Below are 16,209 nucleotides of genomic sequence, written 5' to 3'. Positions count from 1 at the left end.
TTAAAATAGCTTCTTATGCACAGAAAACTTGATAGGCTATTCTGTACATTCGTTTCCTGTATTTCCTAAAATAATTTTTATGACCAAATGGGTGGTCTCTGGATCAAAATGATCGCATTTTAATTATGCAAATACAATTTAAATTAAGTAACATAATAAACGATTTATCCTTCTATCAAACACGAATGTTCCCTGGATCAAATGTCCTATTTTAATTATGTAATTACTTTATATTTATTTCTAACGGGTGCAGCGGAGCGCACGGGTACGGCTAGTTACAAATAAATTAAGTACATATTAGGGTAGGCTCCTGACAACGCAACATTTTCTCCCCTTCTGCTCAAATAGGGGGGAAATGTTATAACTTTACTGCAATAAAATATAATTAAAAATGATATAATTATAAATAGCCAGAGTTTAATATTTTATGGACCATATCACATACTGTTGTTCTCCGTACAGTGTAGTCGCCCATTAATAACACATTCCAACAATAAAATGTGCAGTAAAAAATCTCTATATACATAGGCTACACACACACTGTTGTTAATGTATATAAGTTAGTGATTATGGAATTACAGTCATTCCATCAAGATGGCTTTGTTAATCAGCACTCTACTCGCAATTCTAGCTGCCCTGTCAACTCTTACATCCAGTGTGGCGGTAAGTCCGAATGGAAGGCTGTGATCGATGATCATTATTAGAACATAATTTTCCTATGTATGACTTATTTTTCCTTTGCTGAACTTCAGTTTGTAATGCTACTTTCGTCGTATATCTCGCTAACACAGAACTATGAATTATGATTCAACAGTTTATCAATATGTGGCCATTATTAGGACAAATCATTTCGGATTATATTGGCAGCCCGAACGAGATCTGATTATCTTTTTCGATTTAATTTCTCATCTTTGATAATGAAATCCGAGTGAGATGTGCAAATTCGGAGACAGAAATGAACTTGGAATCGTACGAACTTAAATATAATGGTTGGGTCTAGGCGATCATTTTAAGGAATATGGTGTCCCCGATTAATCATTTTCACGATAAGTGAAGCCAAAATTGTCATAGTGATATATAGAATGTTTTATTTTCGTTGGCAGAGTTAAGGCCATAAGGCCTTCTCTTCCACGCAACCAGCCTTATTCAATACAATAGTAACATAAATATTTATATTATGAATATTTACAATATACTTAAAAGATTCTCCAACAATATTCTTCGGTTAAATTTTAACGACTAGACTAGACGGCAGTTCGGAAGGTGGTCGGCTGCTATATGCGCCGTAGCATTTCTAGTATGTGACGTCACAAGCTTGTGCAGTAGAACCAATCGGAATCAGTCGGAGTTCGTTTGTTTACGTGTGAGTGTTTCAATACATTGAATAAGTAAAACTAACATTTACTGTGTTTATGTAAGATAAATAAATGAAAGAAGAGACTTAAAAAGACAAGTATTGCACAGGCAGGCGCGGAAAATATTGTTTGAGGTGTATAATTATTTCAAAAACGTTGACGAGCAGAACGCTGCCGGCCATCTTGATCCTGGCTGTAACGTTGCCAACGTGCAAGAAACGACTGCAGAAGCATGTTGTGTGGGATTGAGAACCGTGCAAAGAATTTTGTCTGTGAAGGAAAGTGTTTATGTTTGATATCGTGTTTATAGTAACCAACGGCTAAGGTCATTATTGTCTTTTGATAATTTAAATTCTCTCCTGCGCTATTTGTATTGCATATGAGCGTGAAGTACGATGTGGCAATGTTGTACGCTGCTTTGCTTTCTCTACCAGTCTCTCTCGACGCAAACGCTAGCAGACTACCGCCTTCCGAATTGCCGTCGATTCTAGTACATGTTTACTTAAATTGAGATAAAACCTATAAGAAAAAGTAATAACTTAATTTATGAGATAATGTAATACAATTCCGTCTATATGCAATGTGTAAAGATTTATAATAATTGAGATAGCTAGTTGGTTAAAATGATGAGAATGAATTTAATAGAAGACTAACTTATGGTATAGGGTCCTAAGCACTGAATGTCTGAAGCAGAGGACACAGTAAAGATGACAAATAAGTTTTCATTCAAATTTACTGGAGAGTATCTCACAAAAAGTGTTTAAAATGCCCCCAATCTTGATTACGTAACTCAATCATCTTCGAAAGAAGGCGTACAGAGTCAACAAATGAAAATAGAGCTGTAATTGCTCAGTCTGCTGCCTAACCTCCAGGCGTATAGACGACAATTTGGCATTGCATTAATGCATAGTGACCGAAATTACGTGTTGGAGACCCTGTGTTAACTTAAAATGATTGTCTATACCTAGTCAACTATCCCTAAAAATTGTATACTTAATTCTGAAACACCCAATATGTTACAAAGAACAAAGTTCCTTTATTTATTTCGGTTATAATTCTGTTTTATCTGAAGTGACTGGCTGCTCGAATATAAAACAATAATGCGGTTTATTTTCAGAAGTTAGGACACTTCTCAAATAGCTGAAGCTTTGTTAAAAAAAAAAGTCATGCACATAATACATAGTTTATTTATAAAGAAGGGATTACTAATAAATTACAATATGGTCGCCAATCTGTCTTTTAGTCCTTTAACAGCCGCTCTCCCAGACTCTACAGGATGTTTCTGAGATGATGTTACAAACTTTCAGGGATGATGGCGAAGGGCATATGTATCAATTTGAGATAAGAAACCATGGTCCGGAAATGATTGAGTCGAAAGTTATAAGCAAAAATAGTTGTGTGGAAATGGAATTGTAATTTGGCACCACGTGCCCTCCTTCCCTTAACTTTTGGAACAGTCGTGGAAAAATGGCATGGGCCGGATGTCTACTACGTGGGTACTTGGCCCGATACAATCTGTGAGCTTGTCTACTGTTCCCATTGGCTCATCCGTATTCGAAAATCAGGTCTGCTTATTCCGCTCTCGTGTACTCCTCCATTTCATTAGAACTGATCGACTGGACACTGCAACTTGTACACATACACTGATGTCTACAGACGTGCATATCAGGACCAATCATGTCCGTTACACATTACGCTATCTGCATTGCTTTAGTGTAGTTTCCTGTCCCCATCCCTCAGACAGCGCACTGAATGGAATACTGTAAGTAGACAACGTAAACAACGTCAGTATATGTAAGATGTATAGATAAATACACATAAATAAGGTGTACAGAGGAATAACATTATTTCATTTCCACAGAACTATTTTTACTTGTAACTTTCGACTCGGTCATTTCCGAACCAGGATTCCTTATCTCATATTGATACATGCGTCCTTCGTCATCATCCCTGAAAGTTTGTAATACCACCTCGGAAACACCCTGTATATATAACAATCAGAAGAACATATTACGAAATGTTCTGGATTCAGAGAATAAAAAAATTCTACTTTTATCTATAATAACATAAACTCAACCATTATTCCGAGAGATACATTTCCAAAGACACGCAATATTCCATATAAGACTTTCTTGAATGTGATTTGCTACACTGTTATATGTCCAAACAAATGTTGCTAAGTCAATTGAAATTAAATATTCAAAATTAGCTAATGTATAACGTTAAACACAAGACTAATTTAGGTAAGAAAAGCGAATGTTCGCTACTCTTCCCTCACAGAGTGCACTTCTTACAGACGAAGGAAAACTGCGCCACGATTCATACAGCACGTGAACGTAAACGTGAATATATGGCTGCTTTACCGAGCGAGTTGGCTCAAACGGTAGCGACGGTATAAATAATGTGATGAAAGTCGAGATAGGGACCGCCATGGTATGATGATTAGTTTTGGAGATATTAACAGCAAGACCCACAAGTCAAATGGGGTAAGACCCTTTCCATGAGGAATTCTCCAGGAATTTTCCATTGAATTTTCAACCTACTCTTCTGCTACTGAACTCCACTCTAAGATTCCATGACATGTCACTTTATATCCAGAATTTTCGCCCTTGCATCTATCATTAATGTGACAGATGAACGCTGGAAGGAATATCCAGTATACAGGTAATTCTGGATTACCCAAAAACGCCTTTTTACGCAACATGAAACATATTTGGTGAATTTCTTTTATCGTTCAGAGCATTAAACATACGATCCTCTTTCGTTTCCGATTCTCGTACGCATATAAGTAAGTAAGGGTGATGATATGTCTTGAATGTTGTCTGTTAATAAATTAGTTAGCTCTTCTGAACGACATACTCCAGCAACGTCAAATATTAATGCCAATTTATTCATTAAATGTAATTCATCTGGAGCTTTTAGTGAAAACTTGTTAATCTCAACTATAATGATTTTAGACTTCTTGGGTTTATAACCATCCTTCTTGCTCTTCAAAATCACGATTAACCTTGAATGTTAATTGATTTCGATATTATCTTTGACTGAAAGTGCTTATTTTAGCATCGAATCACCATAAAGGTAATGTCTTTCTTGATGTCGATATTTCAGAAAAATAGGCCAACATTACGAATTCTGTGTACGCTGCTTACAACGCCATTCTTCTTCTTCTTCTTCTTGCGTCATTCCATAAAATCGGTAGACTGCTTTTAATTTAGATGGCAACAAACTAATAGTGGCACTTTCCGCTGCGTCCGCAATATTTAGCGGAGTGCACATTAACTCGTTACAGCTATCGCACATATTCTTTTCTTTCTTTAACCAATTTCTTTATTTATCTATTGACACAATATCAAATCCCGAGTTTTCCTTCAACCCTTAAGAGTAAATGCTGGGTAACTTTCGGCGCTGGACCCTGGACTCATCTCGCCAGCATTATCACCTTCATCTCATTCAGACGCTAGATAACCATAGTAGTTCATAAAGCGTCTTAAAATAACCAATTAAAAATATCAAATCTCAAAATAAAAAGGTGCTGATTTGCATTCTTGCTTACTATCTTCACATGGTTGCGTAGACTTACATCATTTTTGCAGGACTTTAATTTCCAAATAAATTTTGACAGTTATTATGATCTTTTTTTTTAATTTTGTAGGTATTAAGGTTATAATTAACGTTTTTAACCACCTCAATGTGTAATATCTCTTAGTCTAAAAATGCCTTATTACGAAATTAATAAACATATAAGTAACTATCCGTGTTTCGGAGTGAAAAGCCGACGTGCTAGCCTCGCTTATGAAGGATTTGTCCAGCAGCTTTCAACATGATTGTTTTATTTCTATCCCAAATTCATGTGACCTAATTAATAATATTATTTTTCGATTTTAAAGAAGCCGGAACTACGATTTGGACCGCTGCTTGATCTCCCCGTCGATAACTTTTTCGAAGCGGTGGATGTGTCTGCCATGATCGCGGACGGAACAGTGAGCAGCCTCTACAGAGTGCAGGGCGCTTTGAAAGGAGGAGTCTTTATTAATGATGTGGTTCCTCTCTTAAAATATGGACGATCGAAGGCCCTGACTTTGCTGCTGGTAGAACAGCTGATCAACGGCGAACTTCCAGTAACGGAATACGGTCAAGATGTCTTCAATGTCGTGAGGTACACCAAAGAGAGTGGTTTAGGACTCCAGCCTCCAAAAGTGTTTGGAACAATTTAGTGTAACATTCTACTACATATATAAACATTAACAGACACAAATGAAGATGAAGAATGTATAGCGCAACAAGGAGAAATTTACAAATCTAACTCAGAAAAAAAAAATATATATATAATAAATGAATAAGAATTATACATTTAATTAAAATAAAGTACTTTCAAATGCAAACTAATTTAGGAGATTATTTAATGTTTTCGTTAGTGACGTAACGTTGCTAGGATAAATAATAATTTGTATTCTTCACTCGCTCTACTTCTTTGACTTCGCCTCCTCTCTCTTCTAATGAATGGAATACTATTCATCACCATAATATGTACCTATTGTCCAAATTTTTTCGTTCTTTTTACACATTAATCTGTATGTCAAATATTAGAGATGATTTTGAATATTTGGTAAAGACACTCTATTTCAGTTTTTGATAGTCTACAAATTTTCTTCGTCTGTTTCGGTCTGTTTTGACCTTCAAATGTCTCTTTTTCCATGTGGATGTATCTCGGTATGCTGGACGTCGTTCAGCTGACATTCTATATAAATATTCACTACATTTACATCTACTGTAAATCCCCTTCAATTCTGATTTTAAATCACCGAAATATTATTTTCTAATCTTATCTAATTTTATAAATTTTATGGTTGATATAAGACATTTTAAGGCTTTTGTTTATTTTTAAAAGTAGACCAAAGCTCACATTCGTACAAAGGATTAGCAAGGGCTGTTATTTTACAAATTTCAGTAATGTGTCTGTTCTTGTATTTCTTAAACTTCTGTAAACAGTTCCGCAGATAGGGTAAAGAGATGATTTATATTTCAACATGCAATACTGAATCCATGGATAAGGAACATACTGTGTAATAAATAATAACAGCGTACTCTACAATAATAATTTATTCAGAAAAAAATATCGCATTAAATAAGATTGGCATTTGGGAGTTTTAAAGATATTCTACATTTTGCTATCTCTTCTTCAAGTAGGAAAGAAGACGCACTTTGCGTAGGAGAGATGTTAAAGGAATTTCTTTAGTAAAAATTTATATAGGCCTACTCATTGCGTTTCGTTAGATATATATTATTTGCAACTTCTTCATGATATAAAGAGATAAAACATAAGTACCTATGTAAAGTAAAAAAAAAATAAATAAAAATAAAAAATGCAGCTACTTCGTCTGTACGTATGTGCACATGCATGTAACTATATATGTATGTGTATCCGTATCCATGTATTTCAATTCTCTGTTACGGAAGATGGTCCGAAGGCTTGCAACACAGCCTGAGTCTTATTGTGCTGATCTCCTTAAATAGGGATGAGTGTTAAAGTCCACAGGATCGCATTCTTGTAAGTGTCGTGATCAGTGAGCTCTATACTATACTGGAGGCACCATCGCAATGCTCTTTCCTGTCTGAAAGCGTGATTGTAGCTGCCATGTTGGAGAGAATATTGCTCTCTCTTTCTAACTATTGCGGTTCAATGAGTCTTTCGTGAGGTTCACGTTGCACATGCGCAGTAAGCAATAAAATTACTGTTATTGTGTACGATAGCATTCAATCCATACAAGGACAACACTATGTCAGAAAGAGATAGCAATACGCTCGGTCGCTCATCATTCGTGTCACGCTTTTAAAGCATTGAGTTGTGTCTCCAGATTAGTATAGAGCTTACTGGTCGTGATTCAGTGTTTGGTGCCATCTATCGATTCAGCTACAACACTCTAGTCCGACGGAATCCGCGTGGTCAACCAAGAAAGCCCATCGTCCTCCAGAGATTTCTGCAGTCTCCTCAGATGCCGTCTGTTTGCAAATCACTTTACTACATCCTATTGCATCCTATATTGGAATGAAGATCGCATTACTGTAAGTATTGTGATACATTGTTTGGTGCCACCTATATAATTTCTAAAAAAAATGGGATTAATTTATATTTACACTCTGTTTAATCACAAAGTAAAAAGAGATAGGCAGATTAGGAAAGACAATAGGTAACAAATAATTAAATTACCTTCAACTGGCAAGTTTACTGATCTTAGTCAACCTTAAGGACCTTAAAAATAATACATTAAAACAACGAATTGGTCTTAACAAATGTGAAATTAACGTAAAAGATCAAATTAATTCTAATTGACGGAAATACTAATCAAGCGTCAATGTGCCTATTAAATATTTTTGGTTCAGTTTCCCAGTTTCATAAGAGTACCATGAAATAGTTAGTGTGCGGTAGCATCATGGATTTTCCAATTCATCCAAACCCTTCGGACGCAATATGGTCCTAGACTTCACTCATCTCCTAACAGAAATGAGTAACGGACTATTACTTTTGCACAGAGAAGGCCAGCACGTAGGAATGAAATCCTTACAGCTACTTACTTGTTAGTATCGATTGTCTCGTGAGGTGAAAATCTGAACATCCCACTACCCTAAAAAAGCCTTTCGGGGCCTAGAATGGGATAGCTTTGTTTTGGTACCTAAATCTTCTGAAATTAAAAAAAAAATGTTATAACTGGTATTGGTTAGAACATCTGGAAAGCTATCTTTTTGTAATTTACATTAAAATTAAGTACATGACTCATCACCCGCCACACGACTTGGGTTGTAACGCAATGCTTTCAGAGCTTTTCGTGGTTGCCTTACGCTCAACAACATCTCTCAACTTTTTCTATATATTTCTTTAGCATCAATGATGCGTGTGACATTTAGCTCTTTCGCTTTACGTTCAATGTTTTCGGTTAAGCTAAAAAAGCTTGTATATTGTCCATCAGACTACATTCGTTTCAACAGATCCTTCTTCAGGCCCTGAAATTCGCAACAATATAATAAAGATGGAACAATTTACAATCTTTTCTTTGCTTCTTAAAATTGTACCTGTATTTTATAGTGTCGACAAGAAAACTGATTTATTCAATTTATGTCTAAATATTTTCTCTGTTAAGTGCCTAATTATAGACCCATAAAATAACATAGTCGAAATTAATATAATTTCTAAACATACTGAACAATCAAGATGAACTAAACGGCAATCATATATGTGAAGAAGATGATTTAGTTAATCCGTGCTAAAATAAATGCTTCAAATGTTATAATGTAATGATTATGCTTAAAAAGAGGGGTTTGTTAGCCATTTTGCTTGTTTATTGCCCAATTTTTTTTAGTCTCAGAAAATGGTTTTAAATAGGGTTTAAGCTACAATCGCATTTGTCGCATTTTGATACTTGACTTCTAAAAATGCAACAAACTTTGAATGTAAATGTGCAAAAATGCAATAACCACATTGGACTTCAGAAACGAAGATGGTAATGGAGAAAATGAAACAGAGATGAGTTTGAACTAATCTGAATTTAAATGAAATGCTAATGGCATGGGCAATGTTCATAAAGATATTGAGCAATAGATGTTCAGGAATTGATTTCAAACAGTTGTTGCAATTCATAAAAGTTAAGTGAACAATTTCTTCTAATTGATTTATATAATTCCATCTCATACTGTAAATTCTGAGCGAGGATTTAATTGCATGAATCTTGTAAAAACTGGAATGAGAAACTGCCTTTCAGTAAAAAGAGTTAGCACTCTGCTTACAATAAATCTTAAAGGGCCTATTAGAAAAGAATTTCAATGTTCAGAGTGCCCATAAAACAACATATTTTAATGTGATGTGAATTCAACAGTAATTGATTCTAAACATACCTACGTCTAATGATTTACTTACATAAGTATATCTAGAGTGTGATAAGATGGATTGAAAGTAATAAAACTTCAAGAAATAAATTATTTAACTTTATTAATGTTATCATTCTGCACAATTATTTACAATATTGCACAAGCATTTCGCAATTTTCACAAATATTATTTTTCATTGCATATTTGCGACAATTATTTATTTTCTAGCTTAAACCCTGGTTTTACACCTTCAAAACAAATAGTTTGGTGCAATGTATTTATGAATATGATAGATACTCCAAAGCCGGACTGAGAAGATTTCGGACAAAAATGAATCTGAGAGACGGCCATTGTAGTACCATACTTTCTTATTTTGCGTTAATTAAAAAGTTTGAAGAAACTGGTTGCGTTCATGATTAATATTAAATAGGGAAGACCAAGTATAGTAATATTCAGGCTGCAGAGTTTCTACATGAAACCACAACCTAGATATAGAAAATCTGTCATCAGTCAGCAGTGCTAATGTGTTAAGAAAACACTTGCAAATGTCATACAACACTGTTTGAAAAAATGTACGTACTGAAAATCTATTTTTATGAACTGTAGATGATGTATGAATAAAATTGAAGGAAGCTATTATGAAACTACAAACAACTTTTCGTTATATTATGTGATAGTTCAGATAGAAATTGAACAGAAATGGTTATCTCAGATATTGCGAACAAATGAGAACCACTTTTGTTGTCAATGGTGGAGTCAATACTCACAATAAAATTATGAAATATGGACAAGAGACAGTTCACGTGCATAGACTAAATCCCATTCTTAGGAAATTCCATAGTCATTTAGTCTTCATTGTTCAAATGCTTGGCAGTTATATTAATGTCAACTGTGTTAGTTACTTTATAATAACTCTATATGATGCACTTGATAATGTCATTCTGAGTAATTATTTACGTCACTGGTGTTATATGTTGCATTTTGGATTTCATTTTCGATAATCCAATTATCATTTGATCAACAGCGAGAAGTACGGTTTTGAATCCCACTTCTTTAATTGCACTGTAAACCCACTTTTCATAAGTAACTAAGTAAATAAATAACTGAATAAATAACTACTTACCTAACTAAATAAATAAATAACTAAATAACTAACGAAACAAATAACTAAATAACTAAATAATTAAGTAAATAAGTAAATAAATAAATAAATAAATAAATAAATAAATAAATAAGTACATAAATAACTAAGTACAGTAAGTAAATAACTAAATTAACAACAAATAACTAGGTAAATAACTAAATAACTAGATAACTAAATAAATAAATAAATAAATAAATAACTAAATAAGTAAAATAAATAACTAAATAATAAATAAATAAATCTAAACTAATAATAAATCTGTAGCCGAAATTTTTCTCGTAATTTTCGATTTTCCAAAAATAATTGGTCCTAACATAAATAATTAACTACCCTGAAACCGAAAATTGCTTTTTTGAAATTTTTGTTTGTATGTCTGTTTTGTCTGTCCGTCTGTCTGTCTATATGTTTGTTACCTTTTCACGCGATAATGGCTGAACGGATTTCGATGAAAATTGGAATATAAATTAAGTTCGTTGTAACTTAGATTTTAGGTTATATGACATTCAAAATACATTATTTAAAAGGGGGTTATAAGGGGGCCTGAATTAAATAAATTGAAATATCTCGCTTGTTATTGATTTTTGTGAAAAATGTTACATACCAAAGTTTCTTTAAAAATAATTTTCGATAAGTTTTATTCCTTGAAAAATTTTGATAGGACTGATATTTAATGAGATAAATGAGTTTTAAAATTAAAATACCTGCCATCTAAGGCTGTGTAATGAATTAAAAAACAAGTGACTTCGTCTATAAGGGGCCTTGGACAGCAACAATCGAAAGCTATGAAAGATAGCCTACAGAGAATGTTTCTGTGTTTGTATGAAGTAATATCGGAAGCTAAATTAACCGATTTGTATAATTAATTATTATTTCACCATTGGAAAGTGTAGTTTCTCTAGCTATAATGTTATCACAGTAACTTCTGAGTGAATCGAGGACAGGTAAGATTAAAATAGATTCTTATACACAGAAAACTTGATAGGCTATTCTGTATATTCGTTTCCTGTATTTCCTAAACTAATTTTTATGATCAAATGAGTGGTCTCTGGATCAAAATGATCGCATTTTAATTTTTTAATTCAATTTAAATTAAGTAACAAAATAAACGATTTATCCTTCTATCAAACCGGAATGTTCCCTGGATCAAATGTCCTATTTTAATTATGTAATTACTTTATATTTATTTGTAACGGGTGCAGCGGAGCGCACGGGTACGGCTAATAACTAAATAAGTAAATAAATAAATAACTAAATAAGTAAATAAATAACTTAATAAATAACTAAATAAACTAAATAAATAACTAACTAAATAACTAACTAAACAAATAAATAATACCAGCTCCACTTTTTATATCTACTGTATGACTACACAATGAATTCGAGGCAAGGTCGCTTTGTGTACTTCAATTATTGTGAAAAACTCCTGCAATATGAACGTAAATCCTACTGCATGAATTCGTAAAACGTTTTATGGACATTTTGCGACCTGCTGCGCAATAATGGTTCATACTTTTTCTGCTGTGATCGGAATTGCAACAATCCAGACTAGACCGACTTGTAGTTATGACGTAGGCTATATGCACAGTATGGATATTTTATCTCATACATCTTTCGCACTATTATGATGAATACAAAAATGTCATCATACTTTACAGTGTAAAAAGATCGTTCGCAGTCAGTCTGTTTTAGAGAGAATGTAAAATGCATCATTTGCTCTGCATTATTATTTAATAATTTCACTTTGTTTCACTATATATTACCAAAAAATGGACACTAAATAGTGCTTTTATCGTAAATATCCTTGAACAATTTCTTAAAACAAGTAGTGATTACCTAAAAACTTTATTTTCCTGCACATATTCAAATATTAAAAAAAAAAAACTTTGTAGCAGGCTATTAGAAAAAAAGGAAAAACAATAAAAATATCCCACTTGTCTCACTCCGAACATCACCATTCCAGTTGAAGAAACAATATAATGAGGGGAAAGCACGGCAGAGGGATCGGAGCCATTGGGTTGTGCAAGTGAGTAATCTCAAGGCGGTACGGGACATTTCATAGGGCTTTAGTTTGGAAAATCCCGAATTTATGTGAAGGAGAAAATGTAGGTCCGTTGCTCATTTTTTTCGGACTCATCTAGACATTTGCCTTAGCGCGTCAGGGAAACCACGAGTGATGCCAGCCTCACGTTACAATGTTTCTCTGTTGTACCTCGAACATAGACGTTTCACGTCAAAACGCATAATTACTCTGAAGAATTAGATAACTAAAATTGAAAAAGTAACATTTTTCATTTTCAAGGAAATACGTGTAAATGAAACCCTGGCAAGTCTCCTTTACTTCCAGAAAACTTCCAACTCAATTGGAAATATTATTTAAATGCAAATAGGATTTATGGACAAAATAATTGTCTCCATTTGCACACGTACAGCCAGACGAGTCATTTGGTCATCTAAAAATAAATATGGCGGAAAGGCACGGAAAGTAATGAATCATAAGCGTATTTGTAAACAGAATAAATGCAGCATGTAATTACTGTGCTGGAATCACTCACTTTCTGGTGCGAAAATTATTACTAAACAATAACAGACACAAAGTTGCTAAATTTCTGTTGAGAAAGTAATGTTTGAACGTATCTATGTGGAATCTGTACGAAGCTGCGAAACGTTTGCTACATCTTCCACTCCAACATGATTCAAATATAAATAATCCACACAAAAGACCAACGCACACAACTTAGATCTTTTCTTTTTATTTTTGCCATTACAAGAGTTGAACCAAATACCCGCTCCATGACTGAACATTGTACTGATCCGTCCACCTCACTTTTGTCGTTTTTCAAGTGTTTTGTAATGTTGGGCACTTCGTGTCAATATAGCAATGGGCATCAGCGGTATATATTGTTTCCATTCTTCTCGACACTTTCATAATCAACTACTCTTAGTTTCCTCTCTCCCTTAGCCACGTTCTAATTTTTTACTCTTGTCTGACCTATTTATGTTGCTCCAAAATAGGTCTTAACAAGCAATCTTCTCTGTCTTTTGAGATAAAACCGAAATTTAGCTTTCATATTTAAATTTTCCTAAATATTATGTTATGTAAACTAAATTGCGCTCCTTTCCTCATGCTTCTATGAGAATATATATTTCAATAAAATCATATAAAACATATAAAAAGCATTAGACATACCAACATTTATCTCTTTTCGAATATCAGATAATTAAGTGAGAAATGTTACAGGTTATACATTTTTGCAGAGAGCAATATCTTTATCGAATTCATTAACTGCAAGCTGATGAAGTATTCTTAGCAGATCATATTAACTAAAAATATATTGAATATTTTTGTACTGTTCTAAATGTTATTGCTTTTCGCACATTGTCCGTGGCTCATTAAAAACAAAACTAGCTAGTAAAACCAACTATAAATAAATCCATACTCACACACATTTACTTTTCAGTGCTCACATCATATATAAACAGTTGGCAATGAGTTTATAATCACTTTAACGACATGGCGTCCTCTATCAGCAGACTTGTGTTCGCTCCTCTAGCCACTCTGGCATCTATCAGCATCATGGTAAGTCGCTATAGAAATTAGTGACAATTTTATCATTTAAAATTTCACACCACTACTATATTGATTACAATTTGTTCCCACAAGAAAGAGTTAGACCTTGCCTGTTTACAATGTAATAAACATACACTCCAAGACATAGCACAAGCTTTATGGATAACCAATCAAGTTTTCTTCGATTTCTTTACTATATCACAGTCACGAAGCTTGGGACTATTTTTTGCCAACGAGTTGCATTTCTCGCGATAGTTGCTAGCCGCTTGGGGCGCTGTGAGTACTAGGAACAATAGACTGTGTCACTGCCATCGTGATCTAATACAGGCCGTAAGGCAGGCCATGTGACTCGCTTAAACCGATCACGAAGGGCGGCGTTTCAACCATATAAATTAATTGGAATGCATGAAGAGTAACATATATTTCTCTAAAATGTAGTGTAATTGCATTAATAAAATTTAAAACAATGATTAGGGGACACTTCAGACATAATTCCTTGCGAGTTAAGGTGTAATATTATTTTTGGTGTGAAAATTACGTTGGTCGTATGTGTAATACCTGCCTTTATTTCGATTAAATATTGCGAAATTCTTGTACATTCATTTATGCACGATTCAATAATTTTCAGTTGCACCGCACGAATATTTATATATGTTGAAATTATAGGTTATGTTTACTGTTCCGGTTGCCCCTTTCTGCCTAATTTTAGTGGTCTCCAATGCCCTGTCACTACATATGTAAGTTATGTCATATTGATATTATACGTTATGTTTACTATATTTAACTTATATTCCTATATTCGCAATTATACACTATAATTAAACCTAATAACATGTATGACACCCGTCACATTCTATTTGTCTGTATTTTAATACTACAATTGAGTACTGAATTACTGTATTTATCTACTACCTAAGAGAGGAAGTAACACAATCGTACGCACACTAATTTCATAGGAATGGTATGGTAAATTTTCTGTCTACAATTAAGGAAGGTAGATGTGCTAAATTAAAATCACAATATAAATTCGTTTTTATTGAACCTCAAAATAGCTTCCATTCTAAACTTGAAATGTTGACGCGAACAGATTATGTTAACATGTAAAATTCTCTTCATATTAAAATAACACAATTTCTTCCGAAAGATCCAGGAAGATGAGTTTATAGGATATAATATATATTTTATAAAAATAATATATAAACCTTATGTATTTCATATTTCAATAGCGGAAGAAAGGTGTTAATTTTTTCAAAAGAACACGATATCGAAAGTACAATACATTTTATCGTCTGCTAGGGAAAGAGTTTGTGATGAGGCGATAGTAGCGATCCTGGTGGTGAGTAACTATCTATGGATGGATATTTCAACAGTCTATGTTTGCATATTTAGTAAGTATTAAGCTTCGTGACTGTATATAGCTATATGTTCTGACGTCCTTCCTATATGTTCCAACTGCTTTGGTTGCTCCTTATTCCGACTTCTTTGTCTCACGTTCCAACTCCCTTGCTCCATGTTCAGACTTTCTTGCTCCATGTTCCGATTTGCGATTTCTTTGGTTCGTGTTCCGACTCCTTTGCTCCATGTTCCGACTTCCTTGCCCCATTTTCCGACTTTCTTTCTCCATGTTCCGACTTTCTTGCTCCATGTTCAGACTTTCTTGCTCCATGTTCAGACTTTCTTGCTTCATGTTCAGACTTTCTTGCTCCATGTTCAGACTTTCTTGCTCCATATTCAGACTTTCTTGCTCCATGTTCCGACTTGCGATTTCTTTGGTTCGTGTTCCGGCTCCTTTGCTCCATGTTCCGACTTCCTTGCCCCATGTTCCGACTTCCTTGCACCATGTTCCGACTTCCTTGCACCATGTTCCGACTTCCTTGCTCCATGTTTCGATTTCCTTTCACCATGTTCCGACTTCCTTGCCCCACGTTCAGACTTCCTTGCACCCTGTTCCGATTTCCTTGCACCGTGTTCCGACGTTCTTGCTCCATGGTCCTATTTCCTTGCCCCATTTTCCGACTCTCTTTCTCCATGTTCCGACTTTCTTGCTCCATGTTCCAACTTCCTTGCACCATGTTCCGACTACATTGCCCCACGTTCAGACTTCCTTGTCCCATGTTTCGACTTCCTTGCACCGTGTTCCGATTTCCTTGCACTGTGTTCCGACGTTCTTGCTCCATGTTCCGATTTCCTTGCTCCATGCTCCGATATATGACTTCTTTGGTCCATGTTTCGGCTCCTTTGCTGCATTTTTTCGACTTCCTTGCTTCATAATTAGACTTCCT

General features: G+C 34.3%; 2 protein-coding genes across 2 annotated transcripts in view; one reads left to right on the top strand and one right to left on the bottom strand.

Moving 5' to 3' along the window:
* The window catches only part of LOC138705937 (pleckstrin homology domain-containing family G member 5-like), a 705,365-nt gene that overhangs the window by 534,759 nt on the left and 154,397 nt on the right, over nt 1-16,209 (bottom strand). The window lies entirely within an intron of this gene.
* Nucleotides 552-5,707, top strand: LOC138705648 (uncharacterized). The gene is made up of 2 exons (XM_069834236.1): nt 552-663; nt 5,243-5,707. The coding sequence occupies exons 1-2, from the start codon at nt 595-597 to the stop codon at nt 5,567-5,569; spliced, it is 396 nt and encodes a 131-aa protein (XP_069690337.1). The 5' UTR covers nt 552-594; the 3' UTR covers nt 5,570-5,707.

This window comes from Periplaneta americana, chromosome 9 (assembly GCF_040183065.1).
Source record: "Periplaneta americana isolate PAMFEO1 chromosome 9, P.americana_PAMFEO1_priV1, whole genome shotgun sequence".
In the NCBI taxonomy this organism is placed as follows: Eukaryota; Metazoa; Arthropoda; class Insecta; order Blattodea; family Blattidae; genus Periplaneta; species Periplaneta americana.
This window is presented reverse-complemented; position numbering and strand designations above follow the sequence as displayed.

Excerpts from the sequence above, each read along its gene's own strand:
- LOC138705648 (XM_069834236.1), top strand. The coding sequence starts at position 595 with ATGGCTTTGTTAATCAGCACTCTACTCGCAATTCTAGCTGCCCTGTCA. Across the intron at positions 664-5,242 it reads CTCTTACATCCAGTGTGGCG|AAGCCGGAACTACGATTTGG; the intron begins GTAAGTCCGAAT and ends TCGATTTTAAAG.